The sequence below is a fragment of the Heliangelus exortis genome, chromosome 28 (assembly GCF_036169615.1).
Source record: "Heliangelus exortis chromosome 28, bHelExo1.hap1, whole genome shotgun sequence".
Taxonomy (NCBI): domain Eukaryota; kingdom Metazoa; phylum Chordata; class Aves; order Apodiformes; family Trochilidae; genus Heliangelus; species Heliangelus exortis.
In genome coordinates, this window is record NC_092449.1 from 2,523,472 (window position 1) to 2,549,353 (window position 25,882).

At 54.0% G+C, this 25,882-nt stretch overlaps 3 protein-coding genes and 1 long non-coding RNA gene across 16 annotated transcripts in view; 2 read left to right on the plus strand and 2 right to left on the minus strand.

The window, feature by feature from the left end:
• The first annotated feature begins 509 nt into the window (after nt 1-509).
• DUS3L (dihydrouridine synthase 3 like) lies at nt 510-8,378 on the plus strand. Of its 3 annotated transcripts, XM_071727733.1 has the most exons (14): nt 510-600; nt 1,023-1,353; nt 2,122-2,706; nt 3,284-3,325; nt 3,419-3,571; nt 3,651-3,767; nt 4,139-4,204; nt 4,282-4,392; nt 4,980-5,076; nt 5,585-5,660; nt 5,966-6,154; nt 6,243-6,371; nt 7,948-8,066; nt 8,250-8,378. In XM_071727733.1, the coding sequence occupies exons 1-13, from the start codon at nt 554-556 to the stop codon at nt 8,018-8,020; spliced, it is 2,016 nt and encodes a 671-aa protein (XP_071583834.1). In that variant the 5' UTR covers nt 510-553; the 3' UTR covers nt 8,021-8,066; nt 8,250-8,378. The 3 variants fall into 3 exon arrangements, with proteins under 3 accessions (XP_071583834.1, XP_071583833.1, XP_071583835.1); XM_071727732.1 differs by lacking the exon at nt 8,250-8,378 and having other exon boundaries at nt 7,948-8,130; XM_071727734.1 differs by lacking the exons at nt 3,651-3,767; nt 8,250-8,378 and having other exon boundaries at nt 7,948-8,130.
• Nucleotides 8,379-11,412: 3,034 nt separating this feature from the next.
• Nucleotides 11,413-13,975, minus strand: LOC139788054 (la-related protein 6-like). The gene is made up of 3 exons (XM_071727597.1): nt 13,809-13,975; nt 13,366-13,576; nt 11,413-12,840 (listed from the first exon to the last, which is right to left on the minus strand). Exons 1-3 carry the CDS (start codon nt 13,973-13,975, stop codon nt 11,872-11,874), a joined length of 1,347 nt encoding a protein of 448 aa, XP_071583698.1. The 3' UTR covers nt 11,413-11,871.
• A 3,054-nt stretch (nt 13,976-17,029) lies between these two features.
• Nucleotides 17,030-25,882, minus strand: part of RFX2 (regulatory factor X2) — a 66,997-nt gene continuing 58,144 nt past the window's right edge. For all 11 annotated transcript variants that reach the window (XM_071728208.1, XM_071728206.1, XM_071728203.1 and 8 more), the window contains 7 exons: nt 24,085-24,236; nt 23,062-23,159; nt 21,858-22,007; nt 21,272-21,480; nt 20,711-20,864; nt 18,633-18,675; nt 17,030-18,475 (listed from right to left, as the gene is read on the minus strand). In XM_071728208.1, coding sequence (XP_071584309.1) covers nt 18,366-18,475; nt 18,633-18,675; nt 20,711-20,864; nt 21,272-21,480; nt 21,858-22,007; nt 23,062-23,159; nt 24,085-24,236 — 916 coding nt within the window. In that variant the 3' untranslated portion in view covers nt 17,030-18,365. The remainder of the gene's footprint in view (nt 18,476-18,632; nt 18,676-20,710; nt 20,865-21,271; nt 21,481-21,857; nt 22,008-23,061; nt 23,160-24,084; nt 24,237-25,882) is intronic.
• On the plus strand, nt 21,091-21,660 carry LOC139788318 (uncharacterized). The gene is made up of 2 exons (XR_011722839.1): nt 21,091-21,137; nt 21,217-21,660. It is a non-coding gene; the product is annotated as an uncharacterized lncRNA (long non-coding RNA).

Consider the following 25,882-nt stretch of genomic DNA (forward strand, 5'->3'; position numbering starts at 1 on the left):
CTTCTGAAGTCATGAGATGAAGGCCCAGAGGTTTTTTTTTACCTCTCAAGCCATGACCACCCCTGCTCCTGCTGGAGAGCCCGGCACAGCAGCTGGGGTTAATCCATAACCATCCAGATCCCCTCACAGGATACCGACCTGGAGGTGTCCCAGAACAGCCCTCAGTCCCGAGGGGCCTCTCCCAGGTGCAGGAGGGCCACGGAGCAGCCTCTGCTCCCCACTCAGGCAGCCCCAACACGCGGGGGCTGCCCACAGACCCTCACCCAGCCCTGAGCTGGGGCACCTTCTGGGGCAGGGGGACTTCCTGCTGCCACGGTCAGGACCTTACTGCGGGTATCCCCCAGCAAACAGACTCATGATGCAGGGACCTCCTGCAGCTGACGGGGCACATGGATAAATCCCCAGCAGCACAAACTCCCCCCGCCCAGACCCGACCCTCCCGCCGCTCTGAGGCGCTCAGCCCTCACCCGGGCTTTTTATACCCGCCCCGCCAGGCTCGTGCCGCGCGTCACGTGGCCCCGCCCCGCCTTGCGTCATCACCGCGTGCGGCAGCATGGCGGCGGCGGCGGCGGCAGCGGGGGTGGCACCGGTCAGTGCCCGGTGAGTGCGGGCCCAGGGCCGGACCTCCCGGGACCGGGACGTGCCCGGCCCCGCCACCCCAGCCCCTCCCGTACGTGTCCGGCCTCTCCATAACCCCCCGGTACATGCCCAGACCCCCCATAACCCTCCCCGGTACATGCCCAGACCCCCCATAACCCTCCCCGGTACATGCCCAGACCCTCCATAACCTCCCCGGTACGTGTCCGGACCCCTCATAGACCCCCCCAGTTATTGCCCAGACCCCCTATAGCTCCCCCGGTCCATGCTCAGACTCCCCATAACGCTCCCGGTACATGTCCGGACCCTTCATAGACCCCCCGGTACATGCCCAGAACCCCCCATAACCACCCCCCCCAACCCCCGGTACACGCCCGGTGCTGTCCCCCCCCCGGGCTGGGCTCACCCGGTCCGGATCTCCGCAGGTTTCTGGTCTCCAAGGAGCAGTTCCACGCCTACCTGCGGGCCCGGGGTCAGCCCGGTGGGCAAGAGGGTGCCGGGGGCGAGCAGGAGGAGGACGGGGCCGAGGAGAAGAAGGAGGAGGAGGAGGAGGAGAAGGTCGGCGGCTGCTGGGGGGAACCTCCCGCCAAACGGGTGAAGTCAGAAGCCCTCGGTGAGGACGGGGAAGGCCGAGAGGATGGGGCAGAGGAGAAGGAGGTGGTGGAGCAGAAACGGGCCCGGGGGCAGAACAAGAGCAGACCCTGTATGAAACCCAACCACTACGAGCAGATCAGGCTGTGCCCCTCGGTGACACAGGTACAGTGTGGGGTCCTGCTCTGGGGTGGGGGCTTTGGGACCCCACTGGGCTGCTCTCATTCAGGGGCTGCAGTTATAGAATTTTATAGAATTACTGATTTTTCAGAGTTGGAAAGGGTTTTTAAGATCACCCAGTTCCAACCCCCCTGCCATGGGCAGGGACACCTCCCACAGCTCAGGTTGCTCAGAGCCCCATCCAGCCTGGCCTTAAAAACTTCCAGGGATGGATGGGGATCCCACCACCTCTCTGGGCAACCTGTGCCAGGCTCTCACCATCCTCATGGGGAAGAACTTCTTCCTAACATCCAACCTAAATCTCCCCTCCTCTAGTTTGAATCCATTTCCCCTTGTCCTGTCACTGGCATCCTAAAAAGTCCCTCCCCAGCTTTCCTGTCATTTTAAGTCTGGGAAAAGCTCGTTGAAGCCAGACCCACGCTGGGAAAAACCCCCTGTGGGGTGGGAATAGAGGGGGTTTGCCTGCCCACCCAGCTCTGTTGGGTGGCTGGGAGGGGGTGGACGTGGTCTGAGCTGAGCTGAGCAGGGTGTGTGCAGTGTGTGTGGTGTTCCCTGAGACAGCCCCAAAACGTCCCCTCAGGTGGGGACGTCACCGCCTTCTGTGGCACATCCCAGCTGCCACCTTCCTGGGAGAGTTTCCTGGGGCACCCAGTGACACCCGAGGAGTGTCAGGTGCTCAGAGCAGCCCTGGGCTCTCTGGGCCACCTTCACCCGGGCAGGCAGAGGTTTTAATTTTCTCTTTCTTGTTGTAAGGGCTGTGCAGAGAAATGCTACTTCGGCTCCCGGTGCCGCTTCCTTCACGACATCAGGGAGTACATGGCCACCAAGCCAGCTGACCTGGGCCACAGCTGTGTGCTCTTTGAGACCTTTGGCAAGTGCATCTATGGTGTCACTTGCCGCTTTGCCCAGGCCCACCTTGGGGATGGCTACCAGAACACTGTCAACGTGGACCTGGCCAAACAGTGGGAAGGGAAGGCCCTGGTGAGGAACAACCTCCCCAAGGACCTCCAGCACCAGCTGCGCAAGAGGAAATTCAGCTTCAGGAAGGCTGAGGAGTACCTGAGGGCTCTGAGCAAGCCCCGTGGTGATGGTGGGAAGGGAGGCAAAGCCACGGGGTGCTCTGTGGAGAAGGAGGAGATGTCCAACTGCACAACTCCCCGGGAGGGCCTGGGAGACAGCCCCGAATGTCCTGTGCTACCAGAGCAGGGAGAGGATCCCAAAGCAGACACCTTGCAGAGTTCTGGCCCCACAAGTGGTGAGGAGGCTTCCTCCATCCAAACAGTGGGGCCAGTGACAGATGAAGATGTGATAAAGCTGCGGTCATGTGAGAAGAAGAAGGTGAGAGTTTGGTCAGAGGGTCTCTTGTATACCTGTCAAGTGGCTGAGATTGTGCTTGGGAAGACAGAGGAGTCCTCTTAGCTGGGGGAGGGAGAGACAGGCAGAGGACAGAGCTGCCTGGGCACTGTCATGAGGGGAGGGATGCAGGAAGGTTCCTGGGCTCCTGGGGCCATGGTGGTGTCCTTGGAGGGGTGAGAACCAAGAGAAGCTGCAGCCCCTTGCATGTGAAGGAGGGAAAGGGCTGGGAATGATCTGCAAGGACAGACCAGGCTGGGGCTGGTTGGTTTGTGTGTGCTGCTCCCCTGGTGTGAGGGCATCACCCCCCATCCTTGCATCCCTCTGTATCTGTAACTGCTTTGAGTTTTCCCCAAGCTGAGCAGTGAGAACAAAGAGAGCAGTTCAAGTTTCTGGTTCTCTTATCCAAAACAGTACCTTCTCTTAGAGGATTTGAGGTTCTCAGACAAACCCAGTGATGAGTTTAAGTTATAAGTGATAAAATTGCTAACTGGATATCCTCCTGTTCAACCCCTGCTGGCTCAGCTTGCTGACACACTCCTCTGTCCTTGTTGTTTTCCAGCTGGAAATCCAAGGCAAGCTGTACTTGGCTCCACTGACCACAGTAAGGGAGAGAATTCTTTCCTTTTGTCAAAATTTGCTGTTGCCACCTTTGGAACAGAGCAACTCTCTTGACAAACCATCTCTCTGCTGACAGTGTGGAAACCTCCCCTTCAGAAGGGTCTGCAAACGCTTTGGGGCAGATGTCACCTGTGGGGAGATGGCTGTGTGCACAAACCTGCTCCAGGGACAGTCCTCTGAGTGGGCTCTCCTCAAAAGGCACCATACTGAGGATATTTTTGGGGTGCAGGTGAGTTCTGTCATCTTGGTGACCAAACTCACTTCTCAGGAGAGATGCTGAACTGCTGCAACCTGTCCTTCTTTGGCAGCTGGAGGGAGCATTTCCAGACACCATGACCAAATGTGCAGAGCTCCTCAACCAGACAATTGAAGTGGATTTTGTGGACATCAATGTTGGGTGTCCCATTGACTTGGTCTACAAGAAGGTAAGAAGATGTTCTGCAGTGGGTTTTGTTTCCTCCAAAAGATGCTTGTTCATTACCTCATCTCCTGTTACCTGATCTGCTCCTGGTCTGAACCAAAGCTCCCAATTTATTTATGGACACTAAACTTCAGTGAGAAGGCAAATAAGCTGCTCAGAGAGCTGGGGGGGAGGGTGTTGGCTGTCTCTGCCTGGCAGCAGGCAGAACCTGGGAGGGAAAAGTTTGGGTTTTTATTTTGTTGGAGTCTCCTTCCTCCAAATCTTGAGGTGCCCCGAGTCTTACCTGGATCCCCTGAGGAGAGTGCTGCAGTTGAGCAGCTCCAGGGAGACTCTTCAAGGCAGAAAGTCTTTACTGTGCCACTTTTTGTCCCCCAGGGAGGAGGTTGTGCTCTGATGACTCGGTCCAACAAGTTTGAACAAATCGTCCGAGGGATGAATTCAGTGAGTCCAGGTGGAGTGGGATGAGCTGATGGAGCCAACTCCTGCCTCAGCCTGGCCTCACTCTCCCATTTCTGCAGGTCCTGGATATCCCACTGACTGTGAAGATACGGACAGGGGTGCAAGAAAAGCTCAACGTGGCTCACAAAATCATCCCCAAGATCCGGGAGTGGGGAGCAGCCATGGTCACGGTACAGGGATACTTGCTGTGCTGTGGGATTGTTGGCTGGTGTCTGGGAACTCCACTTGACCCTGTCTGATGGTCACCTCACACTTCCCTGCAGCTGAGCAGCTCTTTCAGACACCTTTGACCAATTGCATGCTACCTTCTAGTGTTTTCTGCTGATAACAGAGAGAAAGTCAGGTGCAGAGAGCATTTTTCTCAGTGCTTCTGAGCTTCGTGTCTGTTACAAAGAGATGCTGGAGTGCTCTGGAACAGAGATTTCAGCCAAATAAGTGTTGTTAAAGGATGTCTGGGGAGGTGATGGGACCATCTCACTTGCCTGGGGATGAGCAGTTCCTGCCCACACTAAATATTCCCTCTCAGTGTGAACAGTCACTTCTTGCTCTGGTTTCCACATCACTGAAACATTCCTCAGGAGTCATCCAGCCCTGCTAAACACTTCCACAGCCCCAGCCTCTTATCAACCAGCTGGGCTGTAGATCCAGAGAGCTCCTTTACCCCTGGCCTGGTGTCACTGCCTTTGCTGCAGCACATTCCTCCAGGATTCCTGTTCTGCCTTCTCCAGGACATTCTCACTGTGACTTTCTCCCCCAGCTTCACGGCCGATCCAGGGAGCAGAGGTACACGAGGGGTGCTGACTGGGACTACATAGCAGAATGTGCTAAAATAGCAAGCCCCATGCCTCTTTTTGGTAGGTGTTTTGGTTGGTTTTGTCACGTGGACTGAGCAAGCCTCATGTCTGGTTTAAAACAGGTTTAAAAAAACAGGGTCCCAAAGACATTAAGCCTAGGGGAAAGGTTGGAGTCTCCCTGCTGCTGTTATCAACAGCTCTTGTGCAGCCCAAATCTGGCCCTGTGCTTAGGACCAGGCTTGAGAAGCACTGAGCAGAGTAGGAAAAGGGACAGGCAGGACACACAAACATTTGGGTTTTGTTCCCTTCAGTACCGTGGCACAGTCTCAGCTAAACCTTCAGGGTAGGGGTTGGGAATGGAAAAGGAGAGATGAGAAGGTTGTCCTTGTAAGGGAAACATCAATCAGAAATATTCCTGGGAGTCTCCAAACAGGAGCCCCAGAGCCTCTTTGGACAATTTGGTTCTTGGACCCTGTGTCCATTTTGAATTTTATCCCATGCCTGGATTAACTCATTTTGACTTGCCCTCATGTATCACTTTGACCTCTGGCTTCTCCCTTCCTGACAGGAAATGGGGATATTTTGTCTTATGAAGATGCTAATCGAGCCATGCAGATGGGAGTTTCAGGAATTATGATTGCAAGGCAAGTGCCTGGGTATCCCCTTTTCTTCTGAGCTCTATTGGTGCAAGAGTGAAAAAGGAATTAAAAAAAAAAAATACCTAAATAAACTCACAAGATGAGCAGTTTCCTCTTGACGAAACTCCTCTTTGAAAAGTGGTAAGATCAGTTTGCATCTGCAGGAACTTAGAGCAGCTTCCTGTTGAAACTGAAAAAAAAAATTAATTTAAAGGAGCAAGTAAGTGCTGGAAAGTCTCTTCAGTTAGTTGACTGCTTCAGAAGCATCAGTCATGGGACTAACAATGCACGGGGGGTTTTTTTGGCTGCAGGGGGGCACTCATCAAACCATGGCTTTTCACTGAGATTAAGGAACAGAGACACTGGGATATCTCCTCCAGTGAGAGGTTTGATATCCTCAAAGACTTCAGCAACTATGGCCTTGAGCACTGGGGCTCAGACACTCAGGGAGTGGAGAAGACCAGAAAGTTCCTGCTGGAATGGCTCTCGTTCCTGTGCAGGTAATTCTCCTGAGGAGAGAGGAGCTGAAACACAGCAATCCTGCACCCTTTGAACAGCAGCACACATTTCCATTACCTTTCCTTGCAGGTATATTCCAGTTGGCTTATTAGAACACCTACCTCAGAAAATTAACGAGCGGCCGCCTTACTACCTGGGGAGAGATTACCTGGAGACACTGATGGCAAGCCAGAACGTGGATGATTGGATTAAAATCAGGTAAGAAAGCACTGAATTCATTGAAGTTGCTAAAAAGGGACATCTCAGAGCCCCCCCAAAGTCACTGTGCCTGTGTGCAGCCTCTGTAGAAGGGGTGAGGACTCCTTCCCCTCAGTTTAAGAGTTTGTAGGGAAGCAGCAGGGGTTAACAGCACTTCAAGGTTTTAACTGAGCTTGGAGTTGTTGTGAAGAGCTCTCTCAGTCCCTGTATCTGTTTCAGCAGGTCAGCCAGTACCTCCTGCAGATGGGGAATAGCTGACCTCTCTCATGACATGCTCTCCATCCCAGGACAGTTGTAGGATCCAACAGAGGAGAGACAACAATGAGACATCTCAGGCAGTCAGCATTGGATTCCTCTGTGCTCTGCCTGGACAGTCCCCATCCCCAAATTGAGAGAGCTGAGCCATTTCCCCCATTTTTTGTTATCTAATTCCTGACTTCATGCAAAAAGGTGCAGGAAGCTTTTTCCCCACATCTACAAGTCCTCAGACACTGGCTTGAATTGACTTTGCAAGCTCAAAGCCAGCAACAGTGAGAGCTGGAGCAGCCAGCTGCTCTTCCCCATCTCATGGAAACAGAGATTAGCAAAACCAGCACAGCTACAACCTTCTCTGGTTTGGTTAATCCTCATCCATTTTGTCAGAAGTGGGAACAGCTGCCTAAAACCACATTACAAGTACTTCAAGTTGTGATCAGGATTTTTGAATGCCATTTTTCAAGCAGAACCTGCCCACATTACACTGCACAAAGACCTCTGGTCTTTGCAGTGCCGTGTAACAGATATTTCCAGCCATAAGAATTCAAATTTTAAAACCAATTTAGGATCATTTATTAAAGCTCATTTTAAGAAGCAGCTGACCAGAAGCAGGGATCTCTGAGCACACTCAATTTCTGGTTTTGTGCTGTAGATTCAGACTCCTGCTATGCAGTTCTGTGCCCTGCTGGGATACTCAGATGCTGACATGTCTTAGGAAAGTTTTAGTGATATTGTATTGAACCAGCATCCAGGAAACAAGTTAAGCCTCCTTGATTATAAAGAAAATTGCTCTGCAATGAAAATACAATGTGTGTTCCAAAGCGTGAAATAGTTGAAGTCTTAAGCTGGGATAAATCTGATTGCAGTCAAACTTACATCATTTTAGGATCAGACTTTAATACTTTTTGGCACTAAGAGGGTTTTGGCTCTGCACAAGCTCAGCAAGAGGCAGGGAGGAGCTTTGCAGAGGCTCATGTTGATTTTAGGTGTCACTGCCAGTGGTGAGGCTGGTATTCAGGTCACCAAACTTGGGAAACCATTTTGGCCTGGACCCTCAGTGACTCCTCAGCAAGGAGGGGTTGCCCTTACCTGACAGCTGGGTCCCTCCAGTGCTTAGTTTGGGGTTAAAGCTCAGCACCAGAGGTGATTCTGTGCAGCAGCCCTGAATCTTCAGGAGGGTAAGGGCTTGGTTTGGTTCATCTGACTGCAGGCACCAGCAGTGCAGAGCCACATGGCCACACAGCAGCTGGGTACTGGTGGTTCTGTTGTACTGAACACAAACCTCTCCTGGGTTGTGATTTTATCATTTTCTTTCTTCCAGTGAGCTGCTTCTGGGACCTGTGCCTGCCAACTTCACCTTCCTGCCTAAACACAAGGCAAATTCCTACAGATAGGGCTGAAGAGGCCCTTTCCTACAGCAGAGTCAAGAGGAGGCATTAGGTATGTCCCTGGTGAGGATCTCAAGTGTGCTCCAAACTGAAATAAAGTTTTATGTTTTTAGAAATGTGGTTGCCTTCACACCCCCAGCATTGGTCCCTGCCTCAAGTTCTGCAGCAGATGGCCTTGCACAATCTTGCAGCCAGAGGTGCCTTGCTAACCAAGAGCAAGCTGCTAAATTAACAGGATAAAGGCCAGGAGAGATCTTTGGCCTCCAGTTCCCAGCAGTTGTCCTGACTCCCCCACAGCACACCCTGCTCACATAGCAAGAGGCCTCAGTTCCTACCATGATGTCCTTGGTGGTGCCAAATCCTCCACACGTACAAGGAGGGGATGAACTAACCCAGTCCCTGGGGTCCTGTAGAGCACAAACAATCCCAGCATCTCCTCATCAGATGTTGAGCAGAATCCAGTCCTTTTTTGGGAGCACACAGCAGTGGGTACCATCTCCTGGGTGTCATACAGGCAGGGAAAGTGCAGCCCCCTCCGAGGGGATCCAGAGCAGCTTGTTTCTCCCATCAGGGAACTAAAAGTCCTGACAGCATTACTTGTCACAGCACACATCACCAAGTGACAATGCATGTTCTTCCATTGTGTTCTTCAGTTCCTTTTATTCCAATCTGTCACTCCAGAAAAAAAAAAGGCAACAGTTGCGAAAGCATTTGCTGTGTGGCACTCACAGCACGGCTGAATCAACTTGTTTTTTCTCCCCCCTGAAAAACACTTCTTAAAGAAAAAAATACTTGCACCCACAGCCCCCAAAAGCAGCCTGTAGGGCCTGGGGCTTTTTTTTTTTTTTTGGTGTTTGTGTTCAATAAAAGCTGTTTCTTCAGAAGGGCTCTGTACCAGTCCTCCAGGCCAGGAGCTCCTTCCACCCATTCCCACTGTCCCCAAGGATGTCCCAGCTCAGGGAAGGGACCAAGGCCCCCAGCCAAAGGCCCTGGCACCACCAGACCCTGAGAGCTGCCCATAGGGGCTGGGGGCACCCCAGACCCCCATCACCCTTTCCCTCCACAGCAGGAGCTGGGGAGGGGATGGAACACTGGGAGCCACCAGAGAGTCCTTAGCAGCCAACAAACAGAAGGAGCCCTGGTGCAGGCACCACTGCAGCCCCCCAGCTCCTTCAGCCCTTTGGGCTCTCAGAACCCTTCTACCCCCGTGGTGGGAACTGACCCTGACCCCCACACCCCAGGGACAGACCTGGGGGCAGGAGTGGAGGTGACCACTGGCTCCTGTCACTCGTTCAGACTCAGCCAACATCCACCCCCTGCCCGGGCAGGCCCAGCCCTTCCCTGCAGCCTGGGCACCCCCAGTGTGGGGGGTACCCCTGAGCCCCCCCAGCAGGATGGACCCCTCTCTGCTCTGCTGCCTCTGCCACCTTCCCCAGCCCCTGGGTGCTCCCAACTCCCCACCACCTCCAGACACTGCCTGGGGGCTCAGCAAGCCTGGGCCAGGGTCCCTGCCCTCCCCTGGGTGCTGTGTGCCCAGAAAATCCCATTTCCAGAGCATTTCCCACAGCCTTGGGGCCATCTCTGCCCTCTCCCCCCCTGAAAGCCACTCTGCCCCCCGAGCTGCTCCCCATCCCTCTGGCACAGCATTTCACCCCTGGGACCACCCCTGGCACCTCCCCCCTGCCTGGCACAGACCCGGGGGACATTTGGCCATCGGGGCCACCTCAGTGGGTGCTCCTGGAGGGTCCCCCCGGCCCAGCACGGCTCCACCTCACCCACCCAGGGCTGCAGAGGGCTCCGTGTGGCTGCTTCCACCCCCCCCGGGTCTCCCGTGAGGTGAGGGGCACCAATTCACCTCCAGCAGACACCTCCAGGCTGGGCCAGGGCCCCGCTGCTCTGCCAGGGGCTGCCCTGGGGGCTGCGGGACCCTCCTGGCCTGGGCAGCCCCCAGACCCCCCAGGGCCCACCCCAGCAGTTCCACTGCCATCAGGGCAGAGCGCTGGCCCCAGCCCCCCTGCTGCTGCTGCTCAGCACCAGCACTGAGCACACCGGGGAGCAGGATGAAGAGGTCACCTCCTCAGACACCTCCTGGGGACGCTGCCACCTCAGACACCACCTCCTCAGGGCCAAGCTCGGGCAGTGTCATCTTCCTGGGCAGAGATGTCCCCCCGACCACCGACCTCACCCGGGACAGCGATGAGGACCCCCCCAAGCAGCACCCTCCTCACCAGCCCCTGAGGACCTGGCACTGCCCCTCGAAGACCCCCTCTGGGTCACTGAGTGCTCCCTGGTGGCAGTGGGGGGACACCACGAGGGGCCCAGCAGCAGCTACCCCCCCCCCACACACACACACACTTCACCTTCCTCTCTCTGCCCAAGGAGCTCCTCATGCCCGAACACAGCGTCCTGCGGCCCGAAGGCGCCATCGCAGCCTCTGAGGAGTTGTCACGGGGCTGGAGGGGCCGGAGCCGTGGGGGGATGAGGGCAGGGACTGGGACTGGCACCGGCCCGGCCTGCGCTGGGGAACGGGGGCAGAAGTGGGGGGACAAGCCCTGGGGTGATGGCACCCAGGAAATGCAGGGCCCTGGCAGGAAACCTGGGGGGGATTGGACTCAGCACAGGGGTGGGGGGAGAGGAGAGGAGGGGTGGGGTGTTTGGGTGCTGTAATTTTGGAGGAATGGGAGGAGGAGGGATGGGGGTATTTTGGGGGTGGGGGCTGTTAAAAGTACCTTTGTTGAACTCTTCTCCCTTGTTTTGCTCCATTAAAAGCTGTTTCCCTCAGAAGCTCTTTGCCTGTGTGAGAGGGGAAGGGAGCACAGGGGCCACCGGGAAATGGCCCCCAAGAGGTGCCAAAGCCACCCCGAGCCCCAAATCAGAGCCCTGAAGGGCACCCGGCTGCCCCCAGGGCCCAGTCCCTGCCATCAGGACAGGGAATGGCAGGGGGGGACACAACACTGCCCCAGACAGCCAGGACAGACGGGTCCCTGCAGGACTCAGGGACACGGCCCCACACAGAAAGCAGCACAGAGCCCCTGGGCCAAGGACAGAGCTTGGGGGGCTGTGGGGACACCCAGGACAACAAGGGCTGCATGGCCTTGGCCATCAGCAGTGTCCCATCCCGCGGGCACAGGGCTCACTGCAAAGCCCTTCAAAGCCTCCAGACAACCCTGCACTGCCTTGGGTGCCACCATGCTCAGCTCAGGAGCCCAGCTTTGCCTCACTGACTCAGCAAAAGAGCCCAAATCACCCCAAAATGGTGAAGGAGGGAGCAGCAGGTGTGGTAGGGACCATCCACCCCTTGTCCAGCTGCCCCTTGGGGAGCTGCAAGGCCAGCACAGGAGAAACAATAATAATCAAATACAAATTATTGAATAAAAATCATCGCACTGGCCAGAAAGTGCCTGGAAACTTCATCTCTCTTTATTGCTAAATTTCCCATCCCAGCTCCAATAGCCTGGGAGCAACACAGCCCCAAACACCCTGGGGAAGCAGCGAAAACCTTTCCAGGTCTGGCTGCCAGAAGGTGCAGGTGAGGTCCCTGTCAGGACAGTCCCCAGCACGGGGGCTCAGGGGGGCTCAGCCCCTTCCCTGGGGTGGTGGGAGCTGCTCCCCCCCCAGGCAGGCTCAGTCCCCTCTGCTCCAGGGCTCAGCACCCGCTCAGCATCTCCTCTTGCACACTCACCCCCAGCATCAGCCTGGCCCCAAAACTCCTCTGCCCCGGAGCAGCTTTACAACCACTTGCAGCACTCAGGGGCCACAGGGAGTTCTTCTGCTCCAGAGAAGGGGAGAAATAGCAAAACAAAACAAAAAAAACCCACCAAAAAAAAAACCCCCTCAGAGCCAAAGGTCAAGGAGCCTCAGTGCCGGAGGACGAGCTCTCCTCTCCTGAAGCTGCTGCAGAATCCCCGGGTGCCGTGGGGCAGCACCTCATCCCGTGGGCCCAGGGACTGGGGTTCCCGTGTCACCCCCGGGGCACTGCCAGGAGCGGGGTCGGCATCAGGACAGGGGCTGCTGCGCCAGGGCGCCCAGACCCCCAGCCCACTCCCCCAACCCCCGCGGGGGCTCTCGGAGCTGCAGCAAACACCGGAGCAGCTCCCGGGGGCCTCCAGCGGGGGGAAGATGCTGCTGGTGAGGAGCGATCTGGTGAGGGCATTGCTGAAGTCACCGGGCTTGAAGCTGCTGCGGGGCCAGGGGGGTGACGGGGGGTCCCTGTGCAGGAGGAGGGGTGGTGACCCCGGGGTACGGCCCTTCCCCAGGGAGCCCCCGAGGCCGTAGGGGAACGTCGAGGTTGTCGCTTGCACCTTCCAACTCCGCTGATCCTCCAGCTCCTCCTCTGCCGCCTCCCTCTCAGCCCCGGGTTTCTTCTTGGAGCCCTTCCCGCAGAGCCGGACCACCCTGATGCTCTCTCTGCCCGGGCAGCTCTGGTGACCGAGGTCCTCAAAGGCTCTTCGGGCACTCTCCAGGCTCTCGTACTCCACCAGGGCACAGCACTTGCTGAGCAGCTCGGGGAAACGCGGGGTGTATTTCCTCACATCCGAGGGCAGCTTCCGGCCCGGCCGCAGGATGCGGATGGAGGCGATGGCCCCGAAGGGACTGAACATCCTGGTGATGGTCTCCAGGAAATTCTTCCCGAGAGGCAGGAGCACATCCTGCTCCTGGGGCAGCAGCTCCCAGGCCAGCAGCAGTTTGCTGGGAGGGACGCTCAGCAGGGACTCGGGGACGGGGATTCGCCGCCTGACTTTGGTGCCCTCCTCGTTCACCTCCAGCAGCTCCGAGAACCTCAGGGCGTAGAGGGTCAGTCTCCAGTCCCGGGTCAGGTATTTCACCTGTGGGACAGAGGGGGACACAGTGTCCCCAGGAGCCTCCCCACCCTCAAGCCACCACCTGAGGCTGCACACATCAACCTGAAGCTTTAGCAAGACAACAGTCCCCTTTCACATGAGAATTTTCAGGTCTGCAGAAGGTCCCTGGTGCCCCCGGGACTGTAGTAACAATCCACAGCTCCCACACACATCACACCACCAGCCCTTCCCTGGAGTTTTTTAGTTAAGGGAAGATCTCTTCCCAAGGGATGATCTCTCCCAGAGCAGCCTGGGGAGCCACGGGCAGAAGAGGTGAATCCCCAGGCACCACCCCCAGGTAGATTGAGGACTGTCCACTCCTTCCCCAGTGGAGAATTGCTGCAGCACATCCAAAGCAGAGCAGAGCCCAACTCTTCACCACCAGCACTTTGCCAGAACACAGCCTGGACTTCCCCATACAACCCACTGGAGACAGCCAGAGCCCACCCAGACACCTTCCACATGAAGGTGCCTTCCACCCCTGGCTGCCCAGTGCCATTGCCTTCCTACCTTCTTGAAGGATGTCAGCAGTTTGATGCTGACAAAGCCCATCTTGTTCTTCTGGACATGTTTCAAGAGGAAAGCATCCTTGGCCAGGTTCTCATCAGAGAGGTAGAACTCCACCTGGGCAATGATCCTCCGGACCAGCTGAGGGTCAGGGATGGAGTAGTTGCTATCCAATAGATCAGCCTCCAAACTATCACTCACATCACAGAAGCTCCTGGAAGAGCACCAGGGAACACAGGCATGAGCTGGTGTTTTTTGGGATGTGCAGCCACCAAAGTGGGAATGGCAGAGACAGCAAGGAAGCCCAGGGCCACCAGCTTTGCCCAGGCTTATGGGGAGCAACACCAGCCTGGGTGCTGCCAGGAGCACCAGACCACCAACCTAAACCCATCCCAGACAAGGGACACATTCCCTTGGGGACAAACACAAGGTTCAGCCCCACGTACCCCCTGAAGCTCTCCAAGAAATCCTCTTGGCTGAGCAGGGTGAGCCAGCGGCTCCGTGGTGGATGGAGGTGCAGGGTAGGGCAAGAATTCCTTTGTACCAAGAGATGGGAGCTGCAGCTGGGCTGGGAACAGAGCCCCAGGGCCACCCCAGAGCTATGGGAAGACATTGTCCTTCATCTAGGACATTACACAGGAGAAGAACAGTGCTGGGACCCTTCCTGGCTGCAGGCAGCCCCAGGGCAGAGCTCCTGGCTGCTCCTGTCCTTACCTGCTCCAAAGTGCTGGGGAAGGCAGAGAATCCCAACTCGACATCCCAGAGCCCTGCAGACAGCAGACCCCAACCCTCACCACCACCACCAAGCCAAGGCTCTAATCTAAGACAAAAAAAAAAAAAAAAAAAAAAAAACCAAAAAAAAACACAAAAAAACAAAAAAACAAACAAACAAAAAAAAACAAACCACAAAACAAACAACCAAGTAAAAACAAACAACCAAGTAAAACCAAACCCAAGTGCCTAGGACACTCAAGCTGCTGCTTTATATGAGCAGCCACTCAGTAACAACCCAGTGTGTGTGGGGGGGTGGTTATGAACCTGCCCCCACCCACCCAGACCCACCCAGCTCCAGGTGAAGCCACTCTGCAGGTCAAACAGCCCCAGCTGAGCCAGGGGCAGCTGGGATCCTCCTGCCAGCCCCCAGGGACAGAGGCACTGCCAGGTGAACTGCTGCCACGGGGCACCTCAACCTGTGCCTCAGTTTCTCTGTCTTGCACAAGCACCTGGAGGTGGATGGAGGCTTCAGTTCAGGCCATTCTTTGGGATTCTGTTGCTACCAGAGTGACAGGCAAAAGTTTTTCTCCCCGAAGAAGTTCCCCCCACCCCGATGAGAAGCAGCAGAAGAGCCCCAAGATCAGGGACAGGCTGAGGGAAGGGCACAGGGGGATGGTTTAGGTCAGGAGAACTCCCAGCTGCAGCACAAGATGGGGAGAGATCCAGGGGAAAACTCATCCCATGCTCAAGCCCCACGTTGGGCAGCAGTGGGAGGGACACAGGGAGCCAGGGACAGAGCAGAGGGGGCCAGGGCAGGTGGGGGCTGAGATCCAGATCTGCCATCCAGGGGAGGTGATTCCAGGAACCTGACCCTCAGCCCAGCTGCCCAGGCATGGGATTTGCCTGACGTTGCCCTGTCCTGTGGCCACAAGGACCAACCAAGGGCTTGTTAGGCATCCACTGAGCTCTTAAAACTGTCCCCAGACTGGCAGCATCTCCCCCAGGGGCAGGGGGGGCCCAGCAGCAGCTCTGCTCTACCTTGCCCCAGCCATGCCAGGCTGTGAATCCCTGGGCTGTGCCACTGTCCAGCTCTGACTTCATCCTTCTGGGATGAGCCATGGGGAGCAGGAATGTCAAATGGGTGAAGTGAGCATGAAGGATGCAGAAGGAAAGAAGCTGAGGCTAGAGCTCCCCTTTCTGAGGGCTCAGATCATCCATCACACCCCTGTCTCACTGCTCCCACCCTCCACAACTGCTCTGGGTGGGTAATTGGAAATCACTTGTTACAGCCCCATGCTTAGCAGCAGCCTGAGCTTGCTGCCTCTTCTCCCCTCCATGAACTCTGGTGTAAGCAGGATTACCCCTCCAAACCAGCTCCTGTTTGGGGTGGATCTGCCTCCCTGCAGACAGCAGAGCCCTGGCCAAAATCACAGAATCCTAGAACTGGCTGGGTTGGAAGGGACCTCAGAGCTCATCAAGTCCAACCCTTGCTCCACTCCCCCCGTGGTTCCCAGCCCATGGCACTGAGTGCCACATCCAGGCTCTTTTGAAATATCTCCAGGGATGGAGAATCCACCCCTTCCCTGGGCAGCCCATTCCAATGGCTGAGCACCCTCTCCAGAAAGAAATTCTTTCTCATGTCCAACCTAAACCTCCCCTGGCACAACTTGAGACCTCTTGTGCCCTCTTGTCTTGCTGAGAGTTGCCTGGGAAAAGAGCCCAACCCCCCCCTGGCTCCAACCTCCTTTCAGGGAGTTGTAGAGAGTGATGAGGTCTCCCCTGAGCCTCCTCTTCTCCAGCCTCAACACCCCCAGCTCCCTCAGCCCTTCCTCACAGGACTTGTGCTGGATCCCTTCCCAGCCTCCTTGCTCTTCTCTGGACCTGCTCCAGCACCTCAATCTCCTTCCTGAGCTGAGGGGCCCAGAACTGGACCCAGGACTCAAGCTGTGGCCTCCCCAGGGCTGAGCACAGGGGCAGAATCCCTTCCCTGGACCTGCTGGCCACGCTGTTCCTGAGCCAGCCCAGGATGCCATTGGCCTTCTTGGCCACCTGGGCACACTGCTGGCTCCTCTTCAGCTTCCTGGCAATCCAGACTCCCAGCTCCCTCTCTGTCTGGCTGCTCTCAGCCACTCTGTGCCCAGCCTGTAGCACTGCATGGGGTTGCTGTGGCCAAAGTGCAGGACCTGGCACATTAATCAGAGTGGACCAGGCAGATCCTGCATCTCCCCTCGATGCTGCAAGGCTGCAGCACCTGCCTGCCGTCTGCTTTTGGTGATCAAAGAAGAAATGGGACCACAACAGTTCTTGTACAGGCCTGAGCATTTGATATATGTTTATTGCTATTCAGGTTTAGCTGGGAATTTTGTGCAGATGGGGTTTTGGTGGTTCTCCAGCCTCCTTGCACAGTGCTGCACAGCTTCAGAGCATCTCATTTGCAGGTCCATGGTAAGCAGAAGGTTGGGCTGGGCTGGGTTGGGTCGGTGGCAGCTGCAAAAAGGAGCCAATGCACCAGCTGAAGTTAGGGTCACACTTGGTGGGAGCAGGGAAGTTTACACCCTGGTTGTTCATTTGGTTGTGTTTTTTTTTTTTTTTAAAGCATCTCCCCAGCAGTATCTGAAGTGTGGACTCTGCCCCAGGGAGTGTTCATTGTTGTTATTTACAGGGAGCTCCAGCTTTCCTACTTATCTCCTGCACCTGTGAGACATTTACAGACAAACATCACCCTGACAGACAACAGCACGGGACAGTAAGAGGGAAAGATGTGCCACTAAACACACTCTCTTGTTACTTTCCATTAGCAATGTTGTTTTTTTAAAGTGTCACAGCTACCTAAGTACCATTTGGAATGAGTAAATAATAGATTTGGATAGAATACACTCGATGTGAATGTACAGGAGGCCCCTGGAAAAGCACACATTGTATCATTAGAAATAATAATAATCATAATAAAAGCTATTTATGACACCACCTTTATTCACAGAAAGGTTTGCCTCGGGGGTTTGTTTTTGCAGTTTGGCTTGATGACAGATTCCAACCCCCTCCTCTGCCCTGTAGTCCACATCAGCCCAGACCCCACAGGACCCAGAAAGGGAGAACAAAACCCCACTGGGGCAGGAGCTCCTCTGCCTCAGCTCCACAGCAGCCACCACAGCAACGCCACAACAGGAGAAGACAAAGCCACCCAACCAGGGGAGATGTCCCCGTGGTACTGAGCACAGCTGGGGGCTGGGGCAGCCCCTGCCTGCTGCAGGGAACTGCTGCTTTCTCCCAGTTGGAGCAGGGGGACAGGGACAGCCAGCCCACCCTAAGGCACTGCAGTCACACACCCTCTGCCCCGTGGGCAGCTGCACCCAACCTGCAGCATTGTAATGGGACATCAAGCAAGAATTTCACAAAACCCAGGACATGGGACCAGTTCCCCTCTGCCCGGGGACCACGGGGAGGATGGGGAGTGCCTGGGCAATGGGATTGCCCACAGGTAGCAGAGGGCAGGGGGCAATGAACAAGCTTTGCAACCAGCTGCTGCTTCCTCAGAGTCCTTTGGTATCTTGAGTTGGCCTGACAGTGTCCCAAGGAGCATTTGTGGATCAGTGGTGAAATGGCAAGCTGCAGAGACACGAGAGGAGGTGGGGATGTGTGTCCTGTAGTCCCAGAGTGAGCACGTGTCAGTCCCAGAGCACAGGAGTCAGTTCCAGAGCACACACGTGCACCACTCCACCAGGACCAGATGGACGTGCAGCCTGGAGCCCTCTCCCCAGGTGGGTGCAAGGCAGACACACTGTCCTGTCTTCCCAGACAAATGATTTGGCAAGTCAGAGCCAGGCCAGTTTGTCTAGAAAGGCTGGAGAAGGGTCAGGTATTTGTCCTTCTTCTTGGGCACTGATGGGTTCAAGTTTGTATCACAGTGAAGTCTGAGAAGTGGGGAAGAAACCCAAATCACCTTTCCTGAAAGGGAAAGCCTCATTTGCCCACCTTGCCGAGGCCAGAGAGGAGAGCCCCTCCCAGCCACACACATCTGAGCCACTGCTGACCACGGAGGCTTCCAGCTCTTGGTAGAAAACTTTGGACCTTCACTCCCCAGCCAGCAGCAGGCAGGAGGAGCAGGGGGACAAACCAGCCCCATCCCACTGCCCACACAGGCTCAGCCTGGAGCCCATCCTCAAACACAAGTAAACATAAAGAGAAACTACGAGGCACTAATAACACAGGGAAGGGGAGGCTCAGGCTTGCGACCCCCACACCAGGCTCCCGATGTCTTCATCCAGCTGGAGAAAATCCCAATCCCTGTTTCAGATCTCCTGGAGTGAGTGCCCGGGGTCGCTGCGTTCCCGTTTCACCAGCGGCTCCCCCACGCTCCGGGGGTCGGTGTCCACCTCACTGCCCAGGTCACTGATGTCATCTGCAAAGGAGAGGTCTCATCAGCATGGGAGTGAGGAACTGGAGGGGAAAGGGTTCTTCTTCCCAAGGGAAAGGGGTGGAAAATCAGGGTGAGGTTCCCCCTCCCCCCGTGACTCAAGCCTGACCCATCGGGACTTCCCGTGTGGGGGAGGAGGTACCTTTGTCCAGCAGTGTTGGAGAGAGGGATGTGAGGTCACCAAACTGAAAGAAAAAGAGTTAGAAGGTAAGTGATGCTTATGGAGACCTGGAGGTACCACTCCTGAGAGTTGGTGTCTGTTCCCAAGCAATGCTAAGGAGCAGCTTAAGCTCTCAGGAGAACCCAAAAGCAGCAGCAGTGCTGGTGGTGAGGGGCAGTGAGCAAACCCAGCCACGTGTTTCTGAGGAAAAGTCTGAAGCTGCCATTGAAACCTCTGCAAAGACCACAAACAACAGCCCAGGACAGGACTGAGCTCTGGAACAAAGGGAGAAATTTTCCCATCTCTCAAGTCCTCACCAAGTGCTGTCCCAGCCCAAAGGATGGTGCCTTTTCTCCAGCCCTCTGCATACCAGCTCTTCACCTCTCCTGGGACTCCACCATCCCTCCACCTCTGCAACTCTCTGCAAAGCCTTTGTGCTTTGCAAGTGCTTTGCCTTGCAAGGCCAGGCTGTCAGCAGGGAGCTGGGGCTACTTTGGGTTCTGGAGATGTGTTTTGTGACAGATCTGAAACACTCAATTGCTGTAACCAGGATGCTGAAGAGAATTATTGCAAAGCTGGGCAGCAGGAGGAGATGCAGGAGTTACAAAGCCAGCAACGGAAGGACACGATTCATCCTCTTTTGCTGGGAAAAATCAGCCTCCTCCTGGACAACAGGAATATTGCAAGGGTTTCAAGAAGGAAAAGCAAAAGCTGGAAGCCTCCCACTGGTCGGTGTGACTAGAAGCTGCTTTCTGCTTTTCATGTTCCTTTCATCCCAGTGAAGACAGAGGTTTTGCAGTGGGAACTCACAGAGCTGCTGACCTGGGGCAACAAATGGGTCGAACGAGAGGGGAAGGGAAAGCAAAAGGCAAGCAAATGATTTGTCTGGCTCCCCTCCAGGAGCTCCAGGGAAGGAAGAAAACAGCTATGAGCTTTAAGGAGCAAATGAGATCAATTTGAACATAGCAGTAGTTTCTGGGTTGCTGTGACAGGTTGATTGGGGATTTTTAAATAATTTCAGAGTGAAAAATTGGAAGTGGCTTCAGCCTGGCAGGACAGGACCTGCCTGCAAGCCTGGCATCAGATTTACTGTTGGATTTATTAAAAAAAACCAAAGCCCAATCCATCCCCCCATCACAACCAACCCATCATTTCTCTTCTTCAAGTCAAAACCAGAGAGTGGCTGACAGTGCATGTTCCTCTGGAGCTTGCAGGGGCCTCCAGGAGTTCACTGAGCTGAAGTGAACTTCAAGGAAGGGAACTTTTGGACCTTTTTTTTGTCTTGGTTTAGTTTTTATGTTTGATGGGGCTTTGCCCTGCTGGGACCCCCAAAGTCAGGGCTGCTCAAGGAATCATAGAATCATAGAATCCTAGAATGGGCTGGGTTGGAAGGGACCTCAGAGCTCATCAAGTCCAACCCTTGCTCCACTCCCCCCGTGGTTCCCAGCCCATGGCACTGAGTGCCACATCCAGGCTCTTTTGAAATATCTCCAGGGATGGAGAATCCACCCCTTCCCTGGGCAGCCCATTCCAATGCCTGATCACCCTCTCCAGAAAGAAATTCTTTCTCATGTCCAACCTAAACCTCCCCTGGCACAACTTGAGACCTCTTGTGCCCTCTTGTCTTGCTGAGAGTTGCCTGGGAAAAGAGCCCAACCCCCCCCTGGCTCCAACCTCCTTTCAGGGAGTTGGAGAGAGTGATGAGGTCTCCCCTGAGCCTCCTCTTCTCCAGCCTCAACACCCCCAGCTCCCTCAGCCCTTCCTCACAGGACTTGTGCTGGATCCCTTCCCAGCCTCCTTGCTCTTCTCTGGACCTGCTCCAGCACCTCAATCTCCTTCCTGAGCTGAGGGGCCCAGAACTGGACACAGGACTCAAGCTGTGGCCTCCCCAGAGCTGAGCACAGGGGCAAAGGAGATGGCTCCTTGTGCCAGGCACTCCAAAAATTCAGTATAATTCAGCAAAGCCAGTTATAAAAACATGTGCAGGACCCAGGGCGGGTTGGGAACCACTCGAGTCTCCTGAAGTGCTGTGTGGTTTCTGGGGAATAAACAACTCTCACCTCTCCCATGACTGCGATCGGCGTCTCCCCCGTTGCCTGGGCAACACGATGCTCCACCAGGTAGAACATGTACTCATCATAGAGCAGTCGGATCAGGTGGAAGGACCCAAAGCTGGCAGCACTGCGCAGGGTGAGGTCCCGGATCACCATGGAGCTGGAAAATGGGGGGGAAGCAAAATATTTGGGCAGTGCTTTACACTTGTGTCATGGCTGATGTGAATTCTTGACCTTTCCAGAACACGGTGCTCTCTTTCTACCTCTAAGCCAAGAGTAATTTCTTTTAAGAAATTAGGTGATGGAGTAATTCACTGATGTGAATTCTTGACCTTTCAGGACATGGTGCTCTCTTCCTACCTCTAAGCCAAGAGTAATTTCTTTTAAGAAATTAGGTGATGGAGTAATCCACCCCCATCCCAAAAGGAGACAGGTAACAGAAGACTCCCATCTGTACCAGGGAGTTGCCCAGAGTTGCATGAGAGTGCAGAACTTGGTCTTGGCTTTTCAAGGAACTATGTACATGCCCTGAGCAGAAACATCTCCAAAATGAGAAAGAAAATTTACCTATAGAAAGACCACTTCAACAGGAACTGCCTGGCTGCCTTGGGGAAGCTGGGACTGCCCTCGTGATGCTTCAGGACTTGGGTAACAACATTATCCAGCCAACTAGCCCACTGGTCCAGAGAGCTCTGCTGCTGCAGGGTGAGCTTGAAATCCTGCTCCAGCTTCTGGACCATTCCCTCCTCACACTGGCACACCCACGAGGCTTGCTCCTGCTCAGGAAGAAGGGTTCACAGTTACTCATGCCAAGCCTGCATGGTTGATGCATCTCAACTGAGGAATTCAAGTTCATTTCTAGCAGAGGAGGACTCCAAAGCAGCTCTGAACCGTGTCTCTTCTAACCCCTCCAGACCCCAGTACAATATTATTATTAAAACTAAATGACTGGAGGTCTTTCAGCAGCTCCTTGGTACCTTCTCTGCTGTTTGCAGGAAGATGGCAGACATAGCTGGAAAAGTAACACCCAAACCATGAAGTTATTCATGGAATTGCTTTTTAGTGCTGGAAATAAGACGCAGCAGAAAAAAAAACCTCATTACAGAGCCCCAGCTCCAGACAACACGACAGAAGAAAAGGTGCCAGAAGTTACCTGAACGTTGGCAAAGTCGACCCTGTTGAGATCACTGAGCATCTGGTTGATCTGGGAAGTGTTCTGCAGCACTGCACGGGCAGCCTGAGCCAGGTGGTTGAGGGATGTGTACCTCCTCAGGGTCTGTGCAAAGGCACTCACCACCCCCACCTGCAAGAGAGCAGGAGGCCACGGGCTGCAGAGCCAACACCTCCCAATGCCCAGCTCCAGCACATCAGCCAGAGCCCCCCCCAGCACACACCAAAGCTCCAGAATAGCATTTCTGCAGCATCTACTGCATCTTGCAACCCAGCCTCTGCATTTCTTTTCTTTAAAGGTTTTCACACTCATAATCACAGAATCATTCAGTTTGGAAAAGCCCTTTCAGATCATTCAGTCCAACCATTAACCCAACTCTACCAAGTCCAGTGCTAACCCTGTCCCTCAGCATCACACCTACATGGCTTGGAAACCCCTCCTGGGATGGGGATTCAACCACTGCCCTGGGCCAGTGCTTAATGACCCTTCCAGGGAAGAAGTTTCTTCTAATCTTGAACCTCCTTGTGCCTCCTCTGGCACAATTTGGGGCTGTTTCCTCTTGTCCCATCCCTTGTTCCTTGGGAGCAGAGCCCGACCCCCCCTGGCTCCAACCTCCTCTCAGGGGGTTGCAGAGAGCCAGAAGCTCTCCCCTCAGCCTCCTCTGCTCCAGGATCAGCACCCCCAGGGCCCTCAGCTGCTCCTGGGCAGACTTCTGCTCCAGCCCCTTCCCCAGCTCCATTCCCTTCTCTGGACACTTTCCAGCCCCTCAATGTCCTTGTTGTAGAGAAGGGCCCAGCAGAGAGCAGCAAGGTGAGGAGAAGCTGCCAAAATCCATGGCTTTAGGACACAGGCAGCAGAAGCCTCAGGGTCAATCTCTCCAATGCCATTCAGCCCCTGCCATTCAGCCCTGTGCTTTCTAGCAGGACAGATTCATCCCAGTGCAGATTATTTTCTTCCAGAAAGCTTTATCTGCCATTTCAGGACATGGGAATGACTCAATGGATTCTGGTACAAAGGAACTGCCCTCCCCTTCCTTCCACTCCTTGCTGATTTTGGTTTATAATTATTCATTAGCCTGGAGCACACTCAGTCAAACCCCTGCCACAATTTCCAGTCCCTATGGAAAAACTGCAGCACAGACCCAGACACACAGAGGGGTCATTCCCCTGACCCACCCCCTGCTTACCTTGGTCTGGACAATCTGGGGGGGGAATTCACTCATTGCATTCATCAGCCACCCTTCCAGACTCTTGGCAAAATTCCGGATTGCCTGGGTGAGTGTGCCTGCAAAGAGGCCTGCAGAGTTAGAAAGGTTGCTCCCTACCACCTTTGGATACCACTTCCAAGCCTGGGACTGCTGGGGAAAGCACAGCCTCTGTCTCCTGTAGCTGTCATCTCCATCTGGCAGCAAGGAAATCAGCTGGGTCTGGAGATGCACTCAAACTTTTCTTATTCTCTGATGTTGTTAATGAATTTTTTCTTCTTCTTACCCTTATTATTTTTTTTTCCCATTCTTACTTTCTTTCCTTCCACTCAATACTTCTTATTTTTTAATTCTTCCTTACCCTTTTCTTACTCCTGGTCTTTCTGAGCATTTTCCAGCTGTTCAAATATGCTTTTTAAAGGCCCCCACGTGGCATGGCACACAGACTGACAACAGCAGCTCAGCAGGCCCACTCAGTCCATGGCTGAGCTGAGTGCCCAGGGACACTGACACACAAGTGTCACTGAGGAGCCAGATCAGAGAGAAAATCCTCAATATCCCATCACTAATCTCCCAAATGAAAGTTGACCTCAAATTTCCAGGAGGTGCAGTAAGGGACAGGATGGTCCTGTGTAAACACACTGTCCCCAAGGAGACATCTCAGCAGGATTATCTGTGCATTAAGCTTAGGCTTTTACCTTCCCTCCCAGCCAAAGGAATGAGATGTGATATGCAAGAAACTCAGTTTTTCAAGGCATGGGAATTTTCAGGGGCCAGAAAGTCCCCTGGACAGAGAGCAGGAGGAATATTGCTGCTGCCATAATGTTTGAACTTGTATTCAAAACAAAACCCTCCAAATCAGCTTTCACAAGGGAAACCTTTGGGGCAAGTGGCAGCCAGACTGAGTGAGTCACAGATCCCTCAGGCTCATCCTGTGACTCAGCCCAGCAAGGAGCAGGAATTGGGATCACCCCAGTCCCCCAGCCCAGGCTGTGGGATACTCACTGGGCACCGGTCTGAGCACGTCTGGGATGAGAATCTCCACCAGGGCCTGGTACAAGATGTGATCACAGCTTCTCATCCACTTGAGGACAGGTTCATACTTGCAGAGAGCAATCAGCTTGTCCTTTGGGAGGGTCCCCTCATGCTCCTCTTCACTGTGGGAGGAGGAAGAGGGAGGCAGAGTTAGCAGCAGGTTTGCATTTGGTGCATTCGCCCTTTGTCTTGATTTCTAACCCCAGTTTGCAGCAGAAAGAAAAAAAAAATTCCTATTTCTTTCAAAAGGGAATGACTGATCATTTGTACAAGCCTTGTCTGACCCTGCAAGTCCATGGGGTCTCTCAAATCCACCTCTCTGGGTGCTTGCCTGCCCACCTGCCTCTACTTCTGCAGCCTCAGCTGCCTTTCCCACACTCCTGCTCAGGCTGCATGTGGGAATTGCACTTCAGAACAGCAAGGAAAGGTGTAGCTGGTCCCTCCCTACAGATCTGGTTGTTTCCAAAACCTTCAAACCTCTCCTCTCTGCTCCGAACCTCCTCAGCTGTAGCAGTTGGGACAAACATTTGCAGCACAGGTTGGTGAAGCAGATTCCCAGGTACTGATAGATCCTACAAATGTTTTGAGGTGTTCAACACCTTCAGATGATGGATGTTTTCAGAAGGAAAAAGATTTGCTGTTTTGAGAACAGAGGACATGGTCTCTAACTGCATGAGGTCAGTTATTGCATTATTTTCATTTTACAGACACATGGAAACTTCTTCTGCATGATTAAGGCATAAGGTATTTGGTTATACAGCAATTAGAGAACCCTCAAGCCTAAAAGTAACACCAGAGCATCAAAGCAGAGCTACAAAGATGCTGCACTGGGAATTTGCAGGGGACTTTCCCAGTACATGACTCCCAAACCATTAAAGCCAAGCCTCAGTCCTGCATTAAAGGTGTTCTTGTAGCCTCTGCCTGAGCAGTTTTAGTGAATGAACTCCACAGGCCCATTCCTAGAATATTCACATGGAGAAAACTGGCCATCAGGTACCTGAAGTTTTGGGTTTATTCTGCATCTGATCATGCTTTCAAAGAGTTTGCCACTTTGATAATACTTTGGGGTTATATTTGCATCTATAAAAAGCAGGGGGAAGGAGTGCTTCAGTTCCCTTCTGGTTTATCAGCAGTGGTTTATCAGACAGAGCCCCCCAGAAACCTTGCCTCCAGGATCCAGTGAGCCCAGTTGAAGCCAGCACAGCTCTGGGAATGCTGCAATATGCCTTGGAGATAGAGCTTTAAGTAAAAGAGGTTTTGAAACAATCACACAAAACTACAGGAGTTCTTTGCAGGAAAATACCCAGTGGGTGACATCTACTGAGGACATCAGGGCAATATTCTGCAGATTACTATGGGGGTATTTGCTTATGATGCTAATTTTTACCAATTTTCCCCCAGATATAAAATGTCAGGATCAGAAGTTGTTACCCAATCAGCAGAAGTGGACAACACAGACTTTTATGACAAATTTTAATGAGAACCTTTCACCTTTTCAGTTTCCTCTGGTTTCACTTATTTCCATTCCCCTGTCTCTTGGCAGCAGACTGCCAATGCACAAAGGATAAAAAAAAAAAAAAAAAAAAAAGGCAATAACAAGGAGGCAGGCAGGAGAACAGAGATCAGAGCAGCTTTGTTTGCCATTATCTGCCTCAAAACTTGAGGCACCTCAAGATTTTAATAGCCTCAAGATTTGGTGAGCCACCCAAATGAATCTGTCCAGATGTCATTAAAAGCTCAGAGGCTGAGGTGTCACTCAGGCCTGACA

Bases quoted from the DNA above. Each gene is read 5' to 3' on its own strand.
- DUS3L (XM_071727733.1), top strand. From the start codon at position 554: ATGGCGGCGGCGGCGGCGGCAGCGGGGGTGGCACCGGTCAGTGCCCG. The intron at 601-1,022 runs GTGAGTGCGGGC...GGATCTCCGCAG, and splicing joins GTGGCACCGGTCAGTGCCCG to GTTTCTGGTCTCCAAGGAGC. The intron at 2,707-3,283 runs GTGAGAGTTTGG...GTTGTTTTCCAG, and splicing joins GGTCATGTGAGAAGAAGAAG to CTGGAAATCCAAGGCAAGCT.
- LOC139788054 (XM_071727597.1), bottom strand. From the start codon at position 13,975: ATGTCTTCCCATAGCTCTGGGGTGGCCCTGGGGCTCTGTTCCCAGCCC. The intron at 13,577-13,808 runs GTACGTGGGGCT...GTGCTCTTCCAG, and splicing joins TTCTTGGAGAGCTTCAGGGG to GAGCTTCTGTGATGTGAGTG. The intron at 12,841-13,365 runs GTAGGAAGGCAA...TCTGTCCCACAG, and splicing joins TGCTGACATCCTTCAAGAAG to GTGAAATACCTGACCCGGGA.